Consider the following 24,337-nt stretch of genomic DNA (forward strand, 5'->3'; position numbering starts at 1 on the left):
CACCACGCCATGGAACGGGTGTCCTAGAGCCCTTTGTGACATGTGGTGACATAGGAGCTGGTGGTGACAAGAACACTCCACAGTGCTCGGAGCTCGCAACATGACAGGACGAGACGGAGCAGTGCTGTGAGGAGCCCCACACAGCACACTCGTTCGTGTCTGACCCGGAGCCTTTCCGAAGTGTTATTCCTGCAGCTGACCTCGAGGCCAGACCACAGGACTTGCTGACCCGTGGCCTTCCCGAGGCTTCTCTCCTGCAGGTGCCCTCGAGGGCCGACCGTGGGCCTTGGTGCCCCGGAGGCATCTCCCATCCCTGCCGCCAGTGCCCTCGAGGCCAGACCACCATCCTTGACAGGACTCTCCTGCCCTTGTGGCAGGAGCCCTCCAGAGCAGAGTGCAGGACGTGCTGTCCTGTAGCCCTCCTGAGGCTTCGCTCTTGAAGGTGCCTTCCAGGCACGACTGCAGGACTTGCTGACTCGGAGCTTTTCCGAGGCACCTCTCCTGCAAGCAGCCACAAATCCAGTCAGAGACATGGAGCAGAGACCCCCGAGATTGCCCAAGCTGGCCTGGGTGCAGGAAGAGGAAGAAGGCCCTGGAGCTGCCCCAGCACAGCAGAAGGAAGAGGTGGTGACGTTCAAGCCACTGCAGAAGGGTGAGTGGCAGAGCTGGGCTACAGGGCTGGTGCCTGCAGCCAGCTTGGTGTCATAGAATCCCACTGCATCCCACTGCAACTCATCCCATCCCATGGCATGCCATCCTGTTGCATCCCATCCCATGGCATCCCATCCCATCCCATCCCATCCCATCCCATCCCATCCCATCCCATCCCATCCCATGGCATCCCATCCCATCCCATCCCATCCCATCCCATCCCATCCCATCCCATCCCATCCCATCCCATCCCATCCCATCCCATCCCATCCCATCCCATCCATCTCCTGGGCCATGCCTATGGACAGGACGGAAGAGGGGCCAGGCAGACACCCCACAGCAGTCGTGCTCCATCCCCTGGGGCATCCCGGGGCTGTCCCTGCCTGGGCAGTGCAGGGCTGGGCTGTGTTCTCCGGCCTCTCCCGCAGCCCCTCAGCTCTGGCTGCGCTCGCTCTTTGCCAGATGCAGCCGTGGAGCGCACACAAGAGCAGCAATCCAGCCGTGGCCTCTTCCACAGAACAGCACAGGTACCTGCAGCCATCCCCACCTGGGCTGGGCCTGCTGTCACCATACTTGGAGCATTCTGTGGAACATCCCTGGTTTCTTGCCCTTCTCCTACAGCTGGTTTGCAAATTAATCAAGAGAATTCGGGAGGAAGAGACCAGCACCGTGGGCACTGGGCTCAGAGCATACTCACACATCTTCAAAACCAAGACCAGTGCTGCCCTGCTGGATATGCTGGTAGAGGAGGGCTTTTGCAATCCAAAGCAAGTAAGCAGCCCATGGCCAGGGTTTGATCCTGCCAGGAATTGCTCAGCCTCCCAAGCAACACCCGCTGGTCACTGGAAGCCTTTGAGGCCATGGCAGTGTGGTGGGAAGGGAAGCACTTCTCTGGGCAAGCTGGGGACATTCCTCCCTCTGGCAGCTGTCCAAGTGTCCCCGTGCCTTCTCCAGGTGCCCGCCGTGGTCAGGTACATCCACCAGTGGCTCACGGCCAATCAGTTTGCTGAGCACAGGCTGAACAGGACCCTGCTGGATCTCACCGAAGCACAGCCCGCTGACGTACTGGTGACGCTCCTGCGTGTGGCCCCATCCTGTGACAGGTATGGGGCCCGCCTGCCCAGAGCGCTCAGGGCTCCCCAGCCCATCAGCCTGTACAGCCTGTCCCAGCTGTCTGAGCAACAGAGAGCTCCAGGGCCCTCTGGCTGCTCCCTTTGCCAGCCCTGGCACGTCAGTCCCCGAGCCTGCTGCCATGCTCCCTCACGGCCCCTCAGGGGCCTGTCCCCACAGGGCTGGGCTGCTGGGAGCTGCTGGCCAGTGGCAGTGGGCAGGGGCAGAGCTGGCAGCCAGCTCAGGTCCCCACTGCTGCCCAGGCCACAGTGCTGTGTCCCAGACCCCCCTGAGACAGAGCTCTAACCCCACAGAGCTGCTCTGACCATGTGGAAGAACATCATGTGCTCGCCCAGGACTGCGGAGCCTGCGCTGCTGATACTCCTGGATGTGCTGGGGAGCTGGCCCGAGCACAGCATGTGCACCTCCGATGGGGACAAAACGGGTGTCTTGGTCCTGGCTGTGAGTTTCTGCAACTGGCCTTTGCTGGCCCTAAAGCCGCCTCTCCAGCAGCTCTCCATCCTCCTTCCCCCACTGCATCTCCCTGCCTCAGGCGCTGGGATGAAACCTGGCCTCGGGGCAGCTTCAGGGCCACCAGGCCCCTGCTCCCCCTGCGCCTCTTTGGGCCTCTCCCTCCCCTGCTCAGGCCCTGCCACACGCACACCTCGGCACTGAGCGCTGTCTCGGGGGGCTTTGTCCTTTGCAGGCCACTGTGGTGATGTGGAAGATCCTCCAGGTTCCCTGTGTCCCACACATGGTGACGGTGTATTTCCCCCGCCTCTTTGTGCATCTGCTCTTCCAAGTGTTCTTCACCACTCTGGATATGCCAGAGGCGGTGGATACCTTTTGGAAGGGGTGCCAAGAGCAATATGACCTTGCCACCAGTCCCAACAGGTGCTCCATCCCAGTCCTCCTGTCCCTGCCACGTCCCTGGGCAGAAGCCAGTGCTCCCAGCGTGACCGGGGCTTTGCTCTGCACACAGGTTTGCAGTGCGGACCCTGAAGTCCCTGCTCTGCCGAATGCAGCACGAGGACGTGGTGGTGGCAATGGAAGCACCAGCGTGTGGCTGGGACACGCTGCTGTGTGCTGACACCCACCACTATGCCGTGGCTCTGCTGGCCAGGTGAGACCCCCTTCTCCCCGCTGCCTCTGACATTTGTGCTCTGTGCCCAGGGTGCCCCACACAGTCCCCATGGTCGCGGGCCAGAGGGCCTTGTCACCGAGGGACAGCCAAGCAGACTGGAAAAGGCTGGGAGAGGAGGGTGCCCACAAGGAGCCACCTCCCCAATAGCCCAGGGTCCCTTGCAGGATGCTGGGGAAAGACCAGACCTCTGTGAGTCGGTCCTGGCAGAGCTTTGTCCCCATGGCCCACAGTCTTGGTGACTTTTTCTCCTGCCAGGGAGATGTCCTGTGTCTCCATCTCCTTGTGCTCCCGCATCGCTCGCTACCTGCTCCGGCTGCTCAGCACACAGGAGCCACGCTGGGAGCTGCCCGCCCTGGCCTTCCTTGCGGAGGTGAGCCTGATGGCCAGCGCTGCCTCCCAGCTCTCTGCCCTCTCGTAGCCGCAGCTGCCTGGGACGGTGCCCGTGCCTGTGCTGCTGCCTGGGCCCAGCCCTGTGCGGTTCTGGTTCCTGCTGGCCGGCTCCCCTGTCACTGCCCTGTGCCTTTCAGGTCCTCGAGTTCCTGGACTTGAGTGAACGCGGTGCTAAGAGAGTCCTGCAAATCTTGTCAAGGCACCTGCGGAGCGAGTGCAGGGAGAGGCGTCGCCTGGCACTCAGGGCCCTTCTCGAGTTCACTGACGAGCCCTCCATGGTGAGAAGGGGGCAGGGGCTAAGCTGGGCAATGCAGTCCTTTGGGCTTGGCTGGGCTTTGGGTGCTGGGGCAGCTGCTCCCAGCTCTCCTGCCTCCCGCTTCAGCTGCCCGAGTGCTTCAGGATAGGCCTTTGGCCTCTGGGCCCTGCCACAGCAGGATGGCATTTCACCAACTTGTGTTCCGAACAGACCAAAAAAATGTGGAGCCTGACTGAAAGCCTTGTGGAGCTCCTGCAGGACACAGATGGAGAGATAGTTTGCATGACGGTCATGCTACTCAGCTTTATTATTTTGGACAATGACACGCTGATAGCCGGCCCCATCACACTGCAGCTGGTTGAGGCGCTCCTGCCACTCTTTGACCACGTAAGGCTCGCTGCCCTCAGCCACGGCCACTGGGTGCTGCCCAGACACTTTGTGCCCTGTGGATTTGCAGGCCTGCGCCAAGCTGAGCCCCGTGCAGCCAATGCTGAGGTCTTTTTCTCTTCCTTTCATACAGGACAATAACCAGGTGCAGGTGCTCTCCATACTCCTCTTCCGAACATTGGTGACGCTTCCACAGAAAAAGGAAAAAAAGGCCCTGAAGACACCCCTGCGCCAGAGCCTGCTGCCACTCTTCTTCCACTGCCATGATGAGAATCGGCTTGTGGCACAGGTGAGGATTCATGGGCTGCTGCTGTTCCCTGGCAGGAGGCTCGGCTGCCTCCTGCCCTGGCGCCTGCCGGGCTGCAGCCTCCTCCAGGCCTTGGCACAGGGACGCGGTCCTGCACCCTGGGCTGTGGGGCCATCTCCGTGTCTCTGCTGCTCTCCAGGTTTCTCAGGAAACGCTGCTTTGTGTGGTCGAGTTCCTGAAGAGGAGGGATCTTGAAAAACAGCTGAAGAACAAGAAGCTGTGGAAGTTCACCAAGTGCCTGGTAAGGAGGGCCTGGAAGCCCCAGCCTCAGCCTGGAGAAGCCCCCTGAGCACTGTGCTCAGTGTGCGGCACCGGCAGCTGTGCCCCAGCCCGCTGCTGCACCCCGAGGCCGTGCGGGCTCTTCTCCAGGCTCCTGTGGGCCCGAGCCGGGAGCCGATGGAGCCGCGGCCCGGCGGGGCTGTGGGCCAGGGCGGCACCGCGGCTCCCCGGGCAGCAGCCGGCCCTCTGCCCCCTCCAGAGCCCGGCGCCAGCGGCTGCTGGCCGCGCCTCAGGGCTGTGCGGGCAGGGGAGGCCAGGGCTGGGCGCAGGGAGCGCCCGCCACAGGGGCTGAGCCCACGCCGAGCCTTCCCTGCTGCCGCTCTCTGCAGCTGGCAGAGGACAGGAGCCGAGCGGCCGAGCACCTGCGCCGGGCCCTGCCGTACCTGCGGAACCCACAAGAGTCCCTGCGAGCGGCGGCCATCAGGTTCACCGGTGAGCCACGAGGCCGGGCTCCCTCCCCGGCCCGCCGCAGCTCGGCCCCAGCCCCGCCCGCTGCCCCGGCAGCGCCGTCCGGGCCCGGTACCCCGGAGCCCCGCCTGGGCTCGGCACTGCTGCCGGCCTCTGGCAGCCGTGCCCTCGGGCGGCAGCGTGCGGCATGGCCCGGGCTGAGCCCTGCCGGGCCAGCAGGGCGTGTGGCCGCAGCGCCAGCAGCGCCGCTGGCAGGGAGCTGTGCCGCTGGCGCCGTGACAGGCTCTGTGTTCCCAGGCATGGCCGGGCGGCACCTGAGGGGGAAGAGGGAAGAGCTCCAGCTCATCTGCAGCGGTGAGTGAGGGCAGCGGGCTGCCAGCGGGGGCTGGCGGGGGCAGCTGCGAGCCCTGCCCCGGCTGCGGAGGGCTCTGCTCCCTGTGCGGACCAGGGCCGGCGTGGGCAGAGCACACAGAGATTTCAGGGCCACCTGGGGCATTCGTGGCCAGCAGCTTCGGGCTGAGCCCCTTGGTCCCTTCTCCCTCCTGGCCATGGCTAGAGCGGGCTGGGATGGCCCTGGCAGGGGGCTCTCCTCGGGTCCCCTCAGCTCTGGGATCTGACCATGGCTCTGTTCCTCTCTCTTTCAGCCCTTGAACACCTGGCAGAGGACATCAGCAGTGCCGTGTCAGACGCGGCACTTCAAACATTGGATGTCCTCCGGGCACTACAGAGTAAGCGATACTCTGTCTTCCAGAGGCTGCAGGATCAGCTCTGCAGGGCACGGTGGACACGGCCTCGTCTGTCGGGGCTGGGCTGCCTGCGCTGCTGGAGCTCTGCAGAGAGCTGATCGCCGCGGCTCTGTCTGCTGGGGCCACCCGAGCCAGCGTGGATTTTCTATTTCTTTAATATTGTTCTTTTCTTCTTTTTGTTTTTTTTTTTTTTTCTGTAGCAAATGAATATAGATGTGTTGTAATAGACAGACTCCCAGGATCTTTCTTTTGCTGCCCAGGGTCTGCAGGGCATGGGGGAAGAGGGGGAAAAGGGTGCTTGGGCTCAGCAAGCTGCCCAGGTGTGCAGTGTTGCAGGGAAAGTGGCCAGAAGCCCCTTGGCCTTTGGTGGTTCTGCTGAAGCCTCTGTGCTGCCAACAGAGCGGATGGGCAGGGGCCGGAGCTGCTGGACTCCGGTGAGACCAGTGCCTGGAGATGGCCACAAGCCCTGTGCCAGGCAGGAACCGCCATCCGTATCCTCCTGCCCGTGTGTTGCTGGCTGGATTGCTGAGGGCTCCCAGGTGCCTCTTGATGGGGCTCCTCTGGAGCTCCTGTGTAGCTGCAGTGCTGCTGCTGAGCAGCTTGGCCGGGCTGGGGGAGACCCTGTGGGGACGGGTCCACCAAGGGATGAGGGGCTGCAGGAGCCCTGACAGGACAAGGCAGTGGGAAGGCACGAGGGGGATGAGTGGCTGTAACATTGGCCCAGGGGGGTGGGTTGGAGACAAAGAGACCACTCACCCCAATGTCCATGTGGCAAACAGCATTTATTTTCCAGCCCTTTCTTAGAAAGGGCCTTTGAAAAACCCAGTCTGGAAAATGTCATTGGTCTGATCTCTACGCCCCTTCAGGTTCTGGCCAGTGAAATGCTGCAGCCTTGGGAGAGATGTGAGTGGGTGAGGCCCTGTCCGTCACACCAGGGGCTGGTACAGTCACACAGTACAAGCCAGCCTGTGCTGTGACACACGGCAGCAGAGTGCAAGGCACAGATCCGGGTGCTCCCCGTGAACCTCAGCTCTGGGAGCACTGTCTGCCCCAAGCTCCAGGGGCTGCAGTGGGAGCCCGGCTGGGCTCTGCCCAGGGGCCATCCTGCAGGGACAGCTGAAACAGGGAGCATTCAGCTGCCACAAACAGCCAAGCCAGGGCAGCAGGGCAACTGCTCCAGCCCGGACTGCACTGCTGTGTGCTGTGCTCTGGGGCTGGGGCTCCCCGCACAGGGGACTGGACTGGTGTGCCAGAGGAGACAGAGAATCTTCAGCTTCAGCCTCACTGAGGTGGGTGCGTGAGCTGGGAACAGTGGGCTGGCTCAAGGAGATTCAAAGAGCTCATCCTGCTGCAAGGACAAGAAAAAGGGAGTGGGAGCTCAGCAGTGAGGAGAGCTGAGGGCTGGTGAGTGGCTCTGAATGACACTAAAATCCCACAGGACCTCTGAGACATTGCTGCTCCTCAGCCAGTGACAGGATGAGTCCCTAAGCCTGGGGCTCAGCCTTCCTCGTGGTGAGGGGCACCAAGGAAGGCAACAGTGTGATGGAGACTGCCATGGGCTGGGAACTCACTGGGGGAAAAGAGGGAGCAGTTGGGAAGTAAAAGGCAGGTGGGGGAGAGAACTGTTCAGAGAAGGGCTGAGCTACAACTTCAGGAAGCTCAGAAATTGTATTTGGGGTCATCCCAGATTGATTTCATTTCTGAAGGTATGAACAAGTTTATTTTGGGGGGGGTTGTTGTTTAGGCTGCCCCTTGTGCGAAGACACGAGGCTTGACTCCATTTTCATCAGAAGGCTGATTTATTATGTTATATATTATATTAAAATACTACATTAAAACTATACTAAAGGAACAGAGAGAAGAAGATCAGAAGGCTACAAAGACAAGAATAGAATTGGAATGAATAACAAAAATCCTGTGACTGCTCACAGCCTTGGCACAGGTGGCTGTGGTTGGTCACTGATTGAAAACAATCCACATGGACCAATGAAAGATGCACCTGTGGCCTTCCACAGCAGCAGACAGTTATTGTTTACATTTCTTTCCTGACGCTCTCAGCTCCTCAGGACAGGAAAAATCCCAGCAGAGGCTTTTTCACTAAAATATCATGGCTACAGGGGGTGTCATGTTTTCCCTTGGAGATGTACACTCTGCAAACTTGAGCTGTGTTGCCAAAATGCTCAAGCAAGTCGGTGCTGCAGGTCACACCATTTCTTCTTTGGCTGATCCTGGCCCGGTGCTGAGCTCCAGCAGAGCCCTGGCAGAGCCCAGAGCAGCCTCAGCACCCACAGAGCCTGGCTGCAAGGAGAGAAACCAGAAACTGCCCGTCAGCTGAGGGCTCCTGTCCCCTTGTCCCAATGCCTGCAGTGCCCAGGCCATGCTGGCTGTGCCCAGAGCTGTGCCCAGAGCTGTACCCAGAGCTGCCCATCAGTGCTGCCTCAGGGAGCAGAGCAGGAGGGCAGGACACGTGCCCAGCCTGCAGCCAGCCACGGCACATCCAGCCCTCAGCAGCTGCCCAGAGCAGGATGCTCCTGTGCTCGCTGCCATCTCCCAAAAGCTCTGATCCTACCCTGCCAAGCAGACAGGGACCCACCTCACGCCATCCATGGCTGGAAGAAAAGCTGGTCCCAAACGATGTCCTCAGCCTTCTCCAAGGGCACGGCCCATCCACACCACAGCTGCTCCCAAGCACTTCCTGATCCAGACTGGACCCCACCTAGAATGCTTCCTCTGGAAAAACAAACAACAAATTATTGAAAAGAGATTAGAGACAAAAAGGGAAAACAAGAAAAAAGGTAAAAAATTGTATCTCTGTCAGGGCCTTGAAGAAGGCCCAACCCCTACATGCTAGGGAAAAACCCAGCCATGGGTGAGGGAAGCCCACACTTTCTCTCTTCCCCCCTGCACTGCCCCACAAAATAACCGTGATCCCAAAGCAAACAAGGGCAGTGGAGCAGCCCAAGCCCTTCCTTGCCTGCACAGCAAAGCAGCCCCAGCACAGGTTCTGGAGTCCCACCTCTGCTCCCACCATGGGGGTTTGTTTGTGTCGGGCTGGCTGCCCCAGCTCCAGCCCCAGCCCAGGCCACGGTGGGTGCTGGGGGCTGTTGGCAGGGCCAGGAGCCCACTCCCATTTCGTACCCACCCCAGCCCATTCCCCCAGCCCTGCCAAAAGCAGCTGGGCAGCCGACTGAAGGATCAGCTGCATCCACCCCAGCCAAGGGGGAACCTTTGGTTCCCAGCCAGGCTGGGCAATGCCCAAATCTGGGAGCATTTCCCTGGGTGTGGACTCAGCTGCAAATTCGCTGTGGAGCCTGGCTTTGAAGAAAGTGCCAGAATCAAAGTCCATCATCTTCAGCTGGCCAGTGGCCAGGTGGAGGAAGAGGTTGTCATCCTTGATGTCATCCTCGCTGTCTCCAGCAGCAGCAGCATTCCCACCTGGTACAGCTTCTCCAGGGGCTCCTTCTCCTTCCCTGGGCTCAGACCAGGCTGTCAGGGCCCAGGGCCCCAGTGTGAGAGTCTGTCCGAAACTTCCCTCATTTTTTGCCTCTCGATCGTCATGAAAGCCAAGACCACCGGGGAAAGGGAAAGATCCTGTTCTGAAAATCCAGGTCTGTCTGGTCCACCAAGCCAGATTATTGCCTACAGGTGTGTTTGCTCAACTCATGGAACACTGCACCCAAGAAGGGGCAGTGTGCTCTCCTTCGCCTGCATCACCTAGCAACGCTAGTCCTGGAATTTCTCCACCCTTCTGACTTGGCTGGACTTTCTCTCTGGAATGACCTTCCCGGAGGTCACCACAAAAGGACCCTCCATTCACCGTACATCAACCACCGTGACAGATGGACTGAGGTGGGAGAGGTTCTCCCATCAAGGACTGAGACGTGCGACCCCTACATGGAAAAGCTCCCCTCTTTTCCCTCAAGGACTGAGACTGAAATCCCCACCGTAGGGTGAGGGAAGGTATGCGTGGGGACCGGAGCAAGTTTTGCAAGCGACCACTGGACCGAGAAGACAATGGTTCCTGCCTACGACATCTGCTGCTGACGACACCTGTTCCTGATGGACTACTGATGGACTCCTTGTACCCTTTATCAATAGACTATTTTGAAATGGGGCCCCTTCCCCCATTTCAAAAGGACTATAAAAAAGGTTAGACCTGACTGATACCTTGGAGATCTCCCCTGACGTGAAGACGACAGGCCTCTTCGTTGACCGGACTTCGAGGGACTTTGTCATCCGCACGTCTGGTAGCTATATACCTCCTTGCCCTCCCTCTCTTCTTTTTTCTTTTCCTTACTCTTTTCCCTTTCTTCATCCCCCTCTCTCTCTAACGCATCTTTGCTATGGCTATTTAATAAAAGTACATGTATTTTGATTTTACTGCAAATCCCCTTGTCGTGTCAGTTTTTGCACCCTGAGATCAGTGAAAAAGAACCTACACGAATCACGTCCTTAGGACGGATCGTGTCACCCAGCTGTCAGGGAACCAGGACAAGCAAAAGCAGCTTGGATGGCAGCCACCAGTGCTGGGCAGAGCAGCTCAGCTCCAGCACAAGGGCTGCGTGATTCCCATGCCATGATCCCGGTGGAGTGACACAGGCAGGACAAAAAAGGTCTGGGTTCCTTTGCTTCTGACTGCCAAGGCATGTGTGGAGCTCTAACTTACCAGGGCCCTGCATCAAAGTGGGCCTGTGGCTCTCTCCCTTCTTCTAGGGCAGATGAATATCCTGCATCCAAGGATCACAGAACAGCTCTTCTAATGAGGGCCTTTCCAAGTCCAGCGTGGATAAACACCGCCTGATCAGACCTTGGCACTGTGGGCAGAGAAACCAGAAATCACCCATCAGTTGCAGAAGGCTCCTGTTGGCTCTGCCCCACTATTCCCATGCCCAGGCCATGCTGGATGTGCTCAGAGCTGAGCCTAAACTTTATCATCAATTCTTTGTTTTGGAGGAGAGCAGGACATGTGCCACCTCCTCAGCAGCTGCCACAGCAGGATGCTCCTGAGCCCACTGCTGTCGCCCAGCAATGTTTTTCCCCCTGTATCCAGAACTGAGGATCCACCTTGAGTGAGCCATTGGGGCAGTGAGAGCCAATGGTCCCAGCTGATGTTCTGGCCCCTCCTGAAAGGGTGCTCCCCACAGACCATCTGGTGCAGCACAATGCCCAGGGACCAGATGGTAGCTGGCCTGAATGAAATGCTGCAGGTCCTGAGACCGCTCTGGCCGCTCCCGAACCATCAAGATGTTGGGTAGCTCAAGCCACTCCAGCAGCTGGACGACGCCAGGGAAGCCAGTGGACACCTTGTCCAGCAGCACGATCTCCAGGGGTGCGCTGGTGCCGTTGGGCTGTGGGAGGATCACGATGCCGTCAGTGGGGGCCAATGCCATGCCAGGGCTGAGGAACCCCTCACCCAGCCCAGGATGCTCTGTGCTGGCCCCACGGCTGCTTCCCCTCGAGGTGTCCCGGCGGCTTCCACCCTGCCAGGCCTCAGCTCATCCCCGCCCGGCAGGCACCAGTGGCCCTGCTCATTCACCAGCTTGCCCTAGTGCCAGATGCAGTTCCGTGGTATCTTTTTGATGGTCACCTGCGAGCCAAGGGAAGCAGCAAGCTGAGCTCACCACCTGCCCTGCCAAGCCCCATTCTTTTCCTCCTCTTCCTCTGCCCCCTCCTCCTCCGCCCACTGCTGGGCCTGCCACTCACTGGGGCGCTGTCCGAGAGTCACATTGCCGAGAAGACGCTGCCAAGGACACCGCGCCCCAGCAGCGAGCCCAGCCGGTACTGCTCCTTCAGGCCCTGCTGCACCTCCTCTGTAGGCGGGACGCGGCTGTCAGCGCTCGGCCTGGGCCAGCAGCGGCCCCCGAACGCCCGTCACGTGCCCCAAGCCGGGATCCCCAGGAGCTCGCTCTTTGGAATGCAACACGGGAGCCTTGGGGCCGGCGGCTGCGCTGCTTGGCAGCGTAGCTCGGGCCGGGGATGCCGCAGTGGAGGTGGTGGGAGGGGCTGCACCATATGTGTCCTCTGTGGGGACGGGGCCAGGGCCAGGGCCGGGGCCGGGCTTGGGCCGGGCAGAGCCAAAGGCAGCTGATGCTGCCCCATCCCCAGGCACTGATGCCCGCCCAGCAGCGCCATCGCCAGTACAGCCAGAGTCAGGTGGAGGTGAGACCACAGTGGGACGCCTGGGGCCGGGGATGGGGCAATCCCGCCCAGGGCCAGGGGTGGGCTGGGGGCATGGCATGGCCCGGCCCGGCACGGGGAGAGAGAGAGACTGGGAGATGAGGGGACACCGGGAAAGGGAGACCGGGAGAGGGTGCGGGACAGCGGGAGAGGACAAGGAAGAGGGAGTCGATAGAGTCGCTTCTTTCATTGCTTTCACTGCTGCTGCCGCTCCTGCCGCTGCTGCCGCTGCAACTGAAGTGCTGGGGCCGTTTGTCCTTGTGTCCGTTTATCCATTGCCTGTTTGCCCCCGCTCCAAGCCCTACGCTCCCAAGGGGCAGCCCCTGAACCTGTCCAAACACGGGAACTTTGCCGTGTTCAGCCAAGACTCAGAGTCTGGACTCCTGCACAGTGGCACAGGAATCCCCTCGGTTGATGCTGTGCATTGTCCCTGCTGAGGGTCAAACACTATCAGAGCACATTCCCTGAATGCAGAATTTGTACCTGACCCAAGCACTGCACTTACCTCTCCAGCACTGCTTTCCAAAAAATACAGAGGAAGGCAAACTGTGTGTTGCTCATGGTATTTTAGAGTGTCTAAAACTTGCCAAGTCATGGATCTTAGAGGTAAGATCCATTTGGAACTAATGGGAAGGCAAAGTAGTGCAAGATGGAAAAGGGAAGCATAAAAATAAATAAAACATCTTGGATTGTTTCTTTCCATTCTTATTTCATTTCTTAAAAGCTGTTTCACTTTTCCCAGAATCTTCTCCACAGTCCTGTTTGCTCTTTCCAAGAACCTTTCCTGGAGAACGAGCAGCAGCTTCTGTCACAAGATGTGCCACCAACTGCAGTTTCTCTTGGCTTTCCCCACTGTGCGTGCAGCACAACTCTTGCAGCAAAGCAGGACAAATATTTAAAAACTTAAAAAAACTTCTTCTTTCTTTCCCTTGTGGGCTGGGCAGTTGTGTCATTGGTAATGTTTTCATTGTTACTGTTCTACCCTAAGAAAACATGACGGGCTACCAGGAATTGTTAGAGAATGCAAGCTTGACTGAATGCACAAAAAGAATCTCCAGAGCCTGCAGCCAGAAATGGAGAGCTGTGTGATAATCATTCCAACATCCCCATGGACATCTTGAAAGTGATCTGGAAGATGAAAATGGGCTGACAGACGGAGTTTGTTTCTGCATTCAGTTCAGATGCTTCTACATCTCATGCATTTCTATAAATCACAAGTACAATCAGTTCATGGAAAGCACCAGAACAAGCTGGACCTCTCAGAAGATGACTGAAAGAATCTGAAAAGGAGAAATGCAGGGAATTACTTGGTGAACTTTGCCTGTAAGAATGGTCATTTTCCCTAAGGATTTCCAATCCATTCCCTTCGCTGTTGTCCTTCCTAACAAAGCCATTTTCATGCCAAATTCCCCATGGAATGAGAACCGTGAGCTTGTGGAAGCGCCTGAAAGATGCCGTGTTCCTCTGCAGGGACACTGAGGCTGAACCAGGAGCCTGAGCCCTCTCTGGGGAAGCCTCCTCCGAGCTGGAATTTGTGCCATGCTGGGAGAGGAGGAGGAGGGGGAGAAGGCTGGGCTCTGTGTGGCAGGAGCAGGAGGTTTGGGCCGCAGGACATTCCGCCTGCGCTGCTGCCCCGCAATGGGCGGCCGTGCCCGGGGCTCTGGGCCTGGCCCCGCGTGCGCTGAGCTCCCGACACTGCGGGAGCTCCCCGGGCTGGGCTCAGGTTCCCGCTGGGACTGGGCAGCAGGCTGGGCTCCAGCTGGGACCAGCAGCAGCTGGAAATACCTCTGGCCATCTCCATTTCCTGCTGCTGCTCAGAAGAAACAATGAAGTGAGTCGAGAAGTTCTGGTTTTGTTTTCTCCTGGTGGATTTTTTCATTTGATTTGACACTCCAGAGGCAATTTCTGTCATGGCCTCTGTCAGTTGATTCTATTCCAGCAGCAGCAGCAACAGGGCTGTGTTTGAGCACTGCAAATGTGGCATGTGTGGCTTTAATTCTCCTTGACTTAGTGCTCAGGGACTTGTGAGCATTTCAAGATCTGCTAATCGTGATGCCTGTGACAAAAAGCCTGAGTTCCCCATCTCAAAAGCACTCTGGGAAGTACTGATCAAAAGAGGCAATTGCAGTTTTACAGCTCAAAGTCAAGTGGCAAGCAGAAGAGGGACAAGAGCAGCCAGGATCTCCAATTCTCAAGGCAAAGGCAGCAGCAGCAGCCTCCTGCTGTCAGCTCAGAGTGAGTAAAACAGCGCTGAAAACAGCGCTGGAACCCGATCCTTTCCTCCTCTGAGGGCTGGCTCAGGGCAGCACAGGCGGGCCCTGAGTAGTCAGGGCTGTGTGTGGGTGCTGGTTGCTCTGCTCCAGGATTCAGCTGGAAAAAGCCCTTGGAAGCCGAGGCAGGAGCAGGCGGGAAGGGGCTGGCTCTGCTGCTGCTCCTGCCCGGGAGCCCCGGCTGGGCTGGGCCGGCGCCCGCTGCGCTGCGGCTGCTGCTGCTGCCAGAGCCGGGCGGGACTCGGGGACAGCGACGGACACGGGGGGACAGCAAAGGCCTGGCAGCTGCAGGGATGTTGGTGCTGGGGCCAGCGCCAGCACACAGCTTCTGCCTGCAATTAACCCTGAGGGAAACGCTGAGGAAAGGCTCCATTTCAGCCTTTCTTTACTGGTTGATGTGAAGGGACCAAAATCAAAGGAGAACAAGCAGGGTCCGACCCCTTATCCTTTGCGAGGAGCCCCACACGTGGGGCTGTGAGGGGCCATGAGGGGCCATGAGGGGCCATGAGAAGCCGTGAGGGGCTCTGAGAAGCCATGAGAGACTGTGAGGGGCTGTAAGGAGACATGAGTAGCTATGAGGTCTGTGAGGGGCCATAAGGGGCTCTGAGGGGCCATGAAGGGCTATTAGGGACCTTGATGGGGAAAAGTTAATAAGTTATTGTTATTAGTTCTGTTATGATAATTAGTTATATTCTGTTATCTTGAAAAATGGTATGGTCCTTGATTCCCCCTATGTAACTCCCTCATGATGGTACCTTCCAAGTTGTTTACCCCCTGCTTTTCCCGCCACTGGCTTGCCCTTCAAAGTGAGTGATCCCTTGCTCCGCCCCTTATTTCCTTGTATGGTTATGTCAATCCCCAAAGTGCTGCTGTCCATCATTGTAAACACTCCTCGCCATTTTTTGGGAAACTTCTATGTCAATCATCCCCTACACCCACTGTGATTTGTGCCAGAGGCTTCCTCCCTCCCCTGTGTAATCTTTATTGGTTCTATTGTTTCTTATAGTCCTCCCCTTGCTTTTACCTATTGGTTTCCTCACGTCTCCTCCCTCCTACACCCACTCCCTTTAGAAGAGCTAGCCAGACCCTTTTTTTCTGACACCTGTCCTTGCTCCTGCTGAGGTGCTTGATCTCAGTCCTGTTGGGGAATAAAGCTTCCTTGGCTCGCATACAAGTGTTCGCTCTCTCGCTCCTTTGTTTTGGATCCTCGTGGCTCACACCCGCCTGTGTCACCCATGCCGCAGACAACACCACTGCCCAGGTGTTCTCGGAAAGAGAGCCTGGAGTGGCGCGTCTTGTGACCCCCTCCGGTCACACCAGGAGCAGCTAGCCGGCGCATCCCAGCCCCAGTGACCGCAGTGTGGAGTCGCAGGCAAGTAGAAGCAAATAACCAAAACAACATCCCCAGAGCTCTGCTCTGCAGTGGGGTGAATTGGGAGTGACAGTGCTGAAAAGCTGTTTAATACTCTGGGTGGATTTAATCAAACATCACTCCCAGTTTCTGTTTATCTGTTTCTATAGAACAGACATGAGTCCTCCAGAGCATCAGCAGAGCCCCTTGTTCCTTGGAGCTTTCTGAGCCAGCCCTCACCAGATTTCCTAAAATGGGTGGTCAAAGGTTTGTGTAAGAGAGGAGAAATTATTTCAGGGGGATTTTACATGAGGTCTGGAATAGATTTTATTCTGTGAAATCTAAAGTAATGTGGCACAGCCATTTCCTTCCCAGACAGGTGTTAATCCTCTATAACCATAACCCAAGGCTGCAAATGTGCAACAGCAGCTCCATCAGCCACTTTCTCCTGCTGGCACTGGCAGACACGCGGCAGCTGCAGCTCCTGCACTTCTGCCTCTTGCTGGGCATCTCCCTGGCTGCCCTTCTGGGCAACGGCCTCATCATCAGCGCCGTAGCCTGCGGCCACCACCTGCACACGCCCATGTTCTTCTTCCTGCTCAACCTGGCCCTCAGCGACCTGGGCTCCATCTGCACCACTGTCCCCAAAGCCATGCACAATTCCCTCTGGGACACCAGGAACATCTGCTACACAGGATGTGCTGCACAGGTTTTTTTTTTTTGTGTTCTTCATCTCAGCAGAGTATTTCCTCCTGACCATCATGTGTTACGACCACTACGTGTCCATCTGCAAACCCCTGCACTACGGGACCCTCCTGGGCAGCAGAGCTTGTGCCCACATGGCAGCAGCTGCCTGGGCCAGTGCCTTTCTCACTGCTCTGCTGCACACAGCCAATACATTTTCCCTGCCCCTGTGCCAGGGCAATGCCTTGGGCCAGTTCTTCTGGGAAATCCCACACATCCTCAAGGTCTCCTGTTCCAAATCCTACCTCGGGGAACTTGGGCTTATCATGATTAGTGTCTTTTTAGCCTCTGGATGCTTTGTGTTCATTGTTTTCTCCTACATGCAGATCTTCAGAGCTGTGCTGAGGATCCCCTCTGAATAGGGACAGCACAAAGCCTTTTCCACCTGCCTCCCTCACCTGGCCGTGCTCTCCCTATTCCTCAGCACTGCAGCCTTTGCCTACCTGAATCCTCCTCCATGTCCTCCCCATCCCTGGATCTGGTGGTGTCAGTTCTGTACTCAGTGGTGCCTCCAGCCCTGAACCCCCTCATCTACAGCCTGAGGAACCAGGAGCTCAAGGCTGCAGTGTTGAGAGTGATGAGTGGAGGTTTCAGAAACACTGAACTGCTGGCCATTTTCTGCAAATCCCTTGTAATAGAAGTAATTTTTGATACTGCTTGTTGGTTTCATTTTGGAGGCTCTGTTTCTTTGTTTTCTTTCTCAATATTGTCCACAAAGAAATGCCATTGTTTGTGCCACTGCTCATTTTGTTTCTCTCCACCTTCCCTGTGGCCACAGACTGTGTCAATGAGGGGTTACACTCTCAGTAGTTTTAAATGAAAGAAAATATTTCCCACCAGAGATCCTCCTTTTGTTGCCTTCTCTGGAGCTGCAGCAGCAATGTCTGTGTGCAGAGCTGGGGCAGATCAGTGCTGGCACAGCAGCTGTGCCCAGCAGCAGCAGCAGCACTTGGTGTTGCCAGTGCTGCTCTCGTGCGCCTGCCCTCTCAGGATCTCCTCTGGTCAAGGTGAGCCCGAGGTGTGTTAAAAGTCTCTTTTTCCAACCCAGCTGTCAAAGAAGGAGTCAGAAGTCTTCAGCTCGCGTTCTTAAGGTTGTTTATTATTTCCTATCTAAAACATTTTCTGTCTGGCCTGCCGAGGTGTGTTCAGCAGGTCAGTCCGAGGCACGCTACTCTGCCCTGAGGCGGTGATATCTCTTTATACTAAAAACTACATGTACTTTATTTGCAGTTATTTACCATTACCTATCCATCTATGTTAGACAGTGACATTCTACTTTACACTAAACCTAGGATGCTACCATCACCAAGAAGATGGAGGCTAGGAAGAAGAAGGAAGAAGAACAGGACAACGCTCAAATCCCTCCATCTTGTCCCCTAGACCCCCATAGTAAAATTCTTCCAAATTCCACCTTTCACCCTGTGACAACTGCTGTTATGCTGCTTAAAGTTTTATGGCTCGTAATTCTTCATATAAAGTTGGTAATTTGCTCCATGGGTGGAACTCAAAGCCGCAGGGGTCTTTGGCTGCATGCCAGGATTCCTGAGCATTGTACATCCTGATGTCCAGTGTGCCCCCAAATTTTGGGGAGGGCGAGCTCCCTGCTCACGGGGTGTCCCCCCCAGGAGCTGCAGGCAGCGGCGGTGCAGGTCAAGGCTGCACACCCCGGGGTGATGGTGGAGGCCAGTGGGGGCATCGTTTTGGAGACCCTCCCCCAGTTCTTGGTGCCCCACATTGACGTGGTGTCCATGGGGTGTCTGACCCACAGTACCCCCGCCCTGGACTTAGCACTGCAGGGGCTGGAACCCTAAAATCCATCCCAGGACCCTGAAAACCCACCCTAGAACCCCCAAAATCCAAGGTGGGACCTACAAAAACCTACTCCAGAACCCCAAAACCCAACCTGAGATGCCCAAATCAATCCCAGGGAGAGCAAAACTCACTGTGAAACTCCAAAATCCACCCTGGGAATCCTCAAACCCCAAAGGCCCCCCGGCTGAGGGGACTGTAAAATCTGGCACTGAGTCCTCCCATCTGCCAGGACCTCCAATGCCTGAGACCTCCCCAGATTCTGGGACTCCAAAATCCATCTTGGGACCCACAAAATCTATTTTGGACCCCAAAATCTATCTTGGAACCCCTAAATCAACTCTGGGACCCCAAAAATCCACTGTGGGCCCCTCCAAAACCTACTCTGGGACCCCCAAATCTCCCCTGAGACCCCACAAGCCCACCCTGGGGATCCCAAATCTCCATCGTGGGGTCCTCCCACTCACCTCCCCCCTCTAAGGTGGACCCAAAATTCCATCCTGAGGTGTCCCCTTCCTCCTTTTCTCTTTGTACCCCCAAATAAACCCCTACCTCACTCCCCCACATCCCTCCAGTTTTTTCATGGTGCCACCCTCAAAACCCTCAGGTTTTGCACTCGATGCAAAACCAGCCACTTTAGAACCAACAAAAGGGGGGGGGTTGTGCCCACTGACCTGTTGAGCCCCTACTCCAAACCAGTGTCAGTTCTGCTGCTCCGTCTGGGATGGGCCTTTTGCAAGGAACTCCCATCTCCTCCCTGAGTAACTGAGATGAAAAATAAAAATCCTTTGCCTTGCTGTGGGAATTTGCACCTGAGGAATGAGCCCATAGTTGGGACAAGAGTTTAAAGGGCTCAGACCCAGTTGAGGGGTCCCAGATCTCAGTTTGAGGGTCCCACACCCAGCTGGAGAATCCCAAACCCCTCTTTGAGGGGCCCAAACTCCGGGTGGGTGGGGGAGTCCCGACCCATTTTGGAGAGCTGAGCCCCCAGTGTGAGTATCCCAGATCCTGCTGGAGGGCTGCAGACCCCCATTTGGGGGTACCAGTTCTCAGTTTGAGAGTCCCACACCCAGTTTAAAGAATCCAGATTAAAGCTGGAGGGTCTCTGACCCCAGTTTGGGAGGCCAGAACTTGAACCCTTAATCTGAGGGACCCAAACCCCAGTTTAGGGGTCCCAGATCCCAGTTTGAGCGTCCCAGACCCACCACCAGCACACCTGGCACCACCACAACACTGGGAATTGGGATCAGGGGAGAAATCCTGCTGTAAATCACAAAATCAGCATCTGATTCCTGGCCTGATCCCGCCCAGCTCCATCACACCTGTGTGTGCCCACCTGCCCGCCGGTACCTTTGGGATTGCTCTAGGTGCAGTTGGTGCTTTCTGAAATAATACACAATTTTACACCTAAATGGAGTCTTTCTTTTGGGTGATTTTTGGGATTAAACAGGAACATTGCAGCTCTCTAGGATGTGGGAATTCGTCAGCCTGAATTGCCAGGCCCTTTGAATGAGCAGCATGAGATACTGAAACTGGGAAAATCCCAAAAACCACCTCAAATTTTACACAGGTGAAGGGAAAGATGCATTGATCACGTTGGATTTACCTCTCTGGTCTCACTGTACTGCGCAGCAATGGGAATTATCTCTTCCAGACTGAATTTCCAGGTGCTGACTTCAAATTCCTTCTGTTCATCTATCAGTTCTGGCATTAAAACATAACAGGGAAAAAAGAGGAAAAGGTCCCAAAGACCAAACTCTTTTCCTGTAGAGAACCTGCCTCAAGCTCTGAATAATCACTCAAACTTACACAATTACTCAAAATTTTTCAATAACTCCTAAAAATGGAGCAGCTCCAAAATTATTCAAATCCCACTCCAAATGGCTCAGTTGCTTCCAAAATGATTAAAAGGGCTGGTATTGAACCAGTATGGGACCAGTAAGAACCAGTATGGAAACAGGAAGGGATTGGTACTAGACCAGCACAGGACCAGTATGCAGCCAGTAGGGCTAGCATGGGACCAGTATGACACCAGGATGGGACCAGTACTTGACCAGGATTGGACTGATGTAGGATCAGTACAGGGCAGTGTGGGACCAGTAGAGACCAAGCCAAGCAAATGCAGGACCTTTATGGGACTGCTGCTGGAACATGATGGGCCAGTGCAGACAAACACAGGCCAGTACAAACCAGTAGGAGCCAGTAGAGAAGAGCACAAACCAGTGTGGGACCAGTGCAGGCCAGTACAGCCCAGTGTGAGGGCTAGTGTGAGCACTGTACAAACACTGTGGAGCAGTATGGCAGCAGCATGGGGCCAGCAGAGCCCTGCATGAGCCAGTGCTGGATTGTACTGGACCAGTACGGGAACCAGTAAGGAGCTGTATAGGCCACTACAGGCAAGCACTGGGCCAGTATGAGAGCACTGTGGGTGAGTGCAGGAGCAGAATGTGACCAGTACAGGCCAGTGTGGGACCAGTACTGGAGCAGGAATGGGCCATTGCAGGACCAGTATGGAATCAGGATGAGAGCAGTGAGGACCCATATGGAACCAGGATGGGACCAGTACACACCAGTACGGAACAGACCGGGACCAGTAAGGGAACATTAAAGACCAGCACAGGCCAATAGGAGACCAGTACAGGAGCAGCACGGGACCAGTACAAGCCTTTCAGTCTCACTTCCTGGAAAAATCCTGGAAAAGATTTTCCTGGGACTTGTTGCAAAGCCCTGGAGGACGAGGCCAGCCCTGGTTGGAGCCAGCGCATCTCGGATTCCTCCTGGGACATGGTGACCCCCTGACTGCCCACGGGGTGTAGGTGGAGAATCTGCATTCCAGCAAGGCTTTCCAGACTGTCTCTGCCAGGATCCTTCAGGATAAAGTGTTTATCCAGCCCCAGCTGGATAAACCTGCCATGTGATGGGTGACAATGGGCACAAGGCTTGGGCACAAAGGGTGACAGTGACTGGGGTGGCATCAGGCTGGCACCGGTCACTAGTGGGGTTCTGCAGGGCTCCATCCTCGGCCCTGTGCTCCCCAACACCTCCATAAATGGCTTGGACACAGGACTGGGAGGGATCCTGAGCAGCGCACAGCCAGTACAAAATGGGGGTCCAGCTGTGGAGGGCAGTGACAGAGCAGATTTGGTGGCTGCCTGGTGTCTTGTCAGTGTCGCAGCAGGGCGTGCCTGAACTGGTAACAATTAGCATTGACTCTATGACTCACAGAAGGCTGACCAATCTCTTTATTCTATATATCATTATTAAGAGACCCATTGCTTTTATAGAAAGTTACGTTACACCTGGACCTAATTGGTCCTGCTATCCAAACACCAGAAACAGCTGAAATAATAACTTTGCTTTGTAGATGGGAATTATTAGTGCCTGTTGAATGGGAGATACCTGAGGAATGGAGGGAAACAGTTAAGGAAATGTCAAAAATTATTTGCCTGGAAATTAGGAAAAAGGAAGTGACAAGGGAAAAAGAGGGCAAGACCGGGTTGGCCACTGTACTTGCCACCGAGAAGATCAAATACACCTGCAATGGCTTGCTGCCGGTTTTCAGCTTCCTTTTTCTACCTCTGTCGAGGTCAGAAATGAAGGCACTTGAGACGATAGTTCACGTTCAGACTCAGGTGTTTATTATTTCTTATCAATGTTACAGCCTCACAGCCATGAGTTCTTCAGTCTTTCATTAGCAAGGCACAAAATGGCTTGCTATCTCTTGTTACAAGGTCTTTTAAGGCTAAACTATCCAATTAAGAAATTGGATAGTTTAGCCTAAATTATTTTCCCTTTTAACACAATAACTAATCCCTCAAAGCCCAAAGTATGGACCTTTCTGTCTAATTACAAAAGACCACCCAAACACATGGAGAAGAAGGAAGAATAAGGTAAAGAAGAACAACCTGTCTCCACCCTAAAACCTCCATCTTGCTTCATGTTTATTACGATATTCTAAAACCCAAACTCTAAATTTTCCACCCTGTGATATTACACACCTCTAACCAGTTACACACCCATGACCCCAGTGCTATCAATCAATTTTGGAAGCCTGTTCCACAGCCTCAGGTCAAATGCAGTGCTCTCCAGGGTGTCAGAGTCTGTCTGTACAGAAAATCTAAAATTCTCAGCATCCAGGGTTCCAACAGGCTGCAACCCCATGGGCATGGGAGGTGGGGGTATAAGCCATACCAGACCTCAGTTATTGTTTTTTCTGTCACTCATCTTTTGTCTTTTCCCTTTTGGGATAATGGCAAGATTGCATCACAAATGCTACCGAAAACATTACATAGAAAGAAACCAAAGTTCCTCTTTTATTGCACGCCCCCATGTCAACAGGCACTGTTATAACCCATCCAAATGAAGTACCTGTAGGCAAAACAGGAAAAAATATTGGATTGTAAGAAACTTAGGAAAAAGTGGTTATAGACTGGGAATTGAATATCCAAAAGGAGAGAGATGGATTTGTTTCCCATTTGCCCTTAGGGGTGTAGTTCAAGATTCGGGAAAAAACCAATTAGTAAACAAAAAGGTAAAACCAGCACAGCAATCTAACTCATTATTAACCCAAATTTATGTGCTGAATTCTATGATAAGACTCCAAGCTGTTTTCAAGATATTAACAAACAGAAGTGCTCAGGCATCGGAATTAATACCAAGTCAACAAAGCCAAACAAAAACCATAGTGTATCAAAATAGATTGGCTTTAGGTTATTGGCTAAAGGAGTGGGTGCTTGTGGAAAGTTTATAATATATCAGATTGTTGAATATAGATGAGAACAGAGATGTCATCCTGGAAATAGCAAAAGATATCAGAAAAAATAACCCAGGTACTGGTCCAAAATTGGGAACCAATGTGAAAATCTAGCTAGTGGGGCAATGCGTTGGGGATAGAATGGTGGAAGAAATTAGGCTTCTTCCTTTTATGTGCTACAGATGGTTTGATATTTCTTCCTTGTTTAATCCCATTTTATTTGGCTAATTACCAGCATAGTCCAAAACATACAAGTAGACAAGAAATATTACTCAAGCCAAATAATTTATAAAGAATAAGAGGGGGGTTTGTTATAGAAATCTGCCTTGGTTTGAAAAGACAGGTGTCTGTTAAGGAATGCAGAAGCTTCCTCTGAAATGGAAAATGTAAACCCCCTCCCTCCAAATTGTTTTAATTTTGAAATTAAGGGGTTCTCAGGCAAATATATGGGAGCTCTTCCCTAATAAAGATATGGGAGTTCCCAAAGATAGGGAGCTCTTCCCTAATAAATACTGTTATGGGAATAACAGTTCTTTATTAGGGAAGAAAATAAAATTTAAAAAACCATAACAATGCAGTAATACAAAACAACACTGACAGAGTCAGAATACGACCTGACACCCTGTTGGTCAGGGTGTTGGCAGCAGTCCCATTAAATGGTGGCTGCAGCCCTCCTGCAGTGATAGATGTGATTCTGCTGGAGCAGTGATCCTGTAGAAGGGCGGAGTTTTCCTCTGAAGGTCCAGTGGCAGTGTAGATGGGCCTGGGCTTCCTCTGGGAATCCAGTGGAGAAGAGAGCTGCTCCTCTGGGAATCCAGTGGGAAAAGGCTGTCTGTGGTGTTGCAAATCTCAGATGCTATCCAGGTGGGAATGCTTGGCTCCTCCCTCTGGGCAGAGCATCTCCCAGTGGGATGATGTAATTATATTAGTGACACTCAGTGGCCCATTAACAGAAGATATCTTCTGGAGGATTGGTTGTGGAAGAGATCAAGAAAACTGCCCAATGAACAGAAGATAACTGCTCCACAGATAGCAATAGAATGCACACACCCATTTCCAACCTAAGACCATATGTATTATAATATTGTTTTTTCACAAATATTAAAATGGATTCTGTATGTGTGGTGTTAAAATAACTTGACTATAAAGATATAGTTTTATTTCTGTTGTTTACTGAAACTTAGAAATAGCTGATATAAGTATGCTTGTGTTAAAATGCCTGCTTGAATGGGATAAAACCCAATGAACACAAGATGAGGACACCTGTACAGATATGCCAACTATCAACACTTGCCATCAGTAGAAAGTATGCACCAAGGCCCAGAACTGAAGGTGATGATAAAAAAGGACTAAAACCACAGCCAAGGAATCCACATGCTCTAAAAAGGCAGACCTAAGGAGGAGCCATTCTAAACAGTTCTTGGAATATGTAAGCTAGCTTGGGAAAAGTTTACTATGCATAATTGTTTATGAATAGGCTGATGCAGTAGAAATGGTATCTAAAGGGTGTTTCCAAAACACCAGGTGTGCGCTTGGCTAAGTGCCAAGATGCACC

General features: G+C 54.5%; 2 protein-coding genes across 2 annotated transcripts; both read left to right on the forward strand.

Moving 5' to 3' along the window:
* The first annotated feature begins 311 nt into the window (after positions 1–311).
* LOC135287254 (maestro heat-like repeat-containing protein family member 9) lies at positions 312–3,323 on the forward strand. The gene is made up of 8 exons (XM_064400609.1): positions 312–652; positions 1,114–1,178; positions 1,273–1,422; positions 1,606–1,754; positions 2,076–2,223; positions 2,468–2,655; positions 2,744–2,884; positions 3,161–3,323. Exons 1-8 carry the CDS (start codon positions 532–534, stop codon positions 3,321–3,323), a joined length of 1,125 nt encoding a protein of 374 aa, XP_064256679.1. The 5' UTR covers positions 312–531.
* Positions 3,324–3,414: 91 nt separating this feature from the next.
* On the forward strand, positions 3,415–5,776 carry LOC135287255 (uncharacterized). The gene is made up of 7 exons (XM_064400610.1): positions 3,415–3,573; positions 3,762–3,938; positions 4,072–4,227; positions 4,385–4,515; positions 4,575–4,665; positions 4,854–4,956; positions 5,577–5,776. Exons 1-7 carry the CDS (start codon positions 3,571–3,573, stop codon positions 5,774–5,776), a joined length of 861 nt encoding a protein of 286 aa, XP_064256680.1. The 5' UTR covers positions 3,415–3,570.
* The last annotated feature ends 18,561 nt before the right edge of the window (positions 5,777–24,337 follow it).

The sequence above is a fragment of the Passer domesticus genome, chromosome 29, assembly GCF_036417665.1.
Source record: "Passer domesticus isolate bPasDom1 chromosome 29, bPasDom1.hap1, whole genome shotgun sequence".
Classification (NCBI taxonomy): Eukaryota; Metazoa; Chordata; class Aves; order Passeriformes; family Passeridae; genus Passer; species Passer domesticus.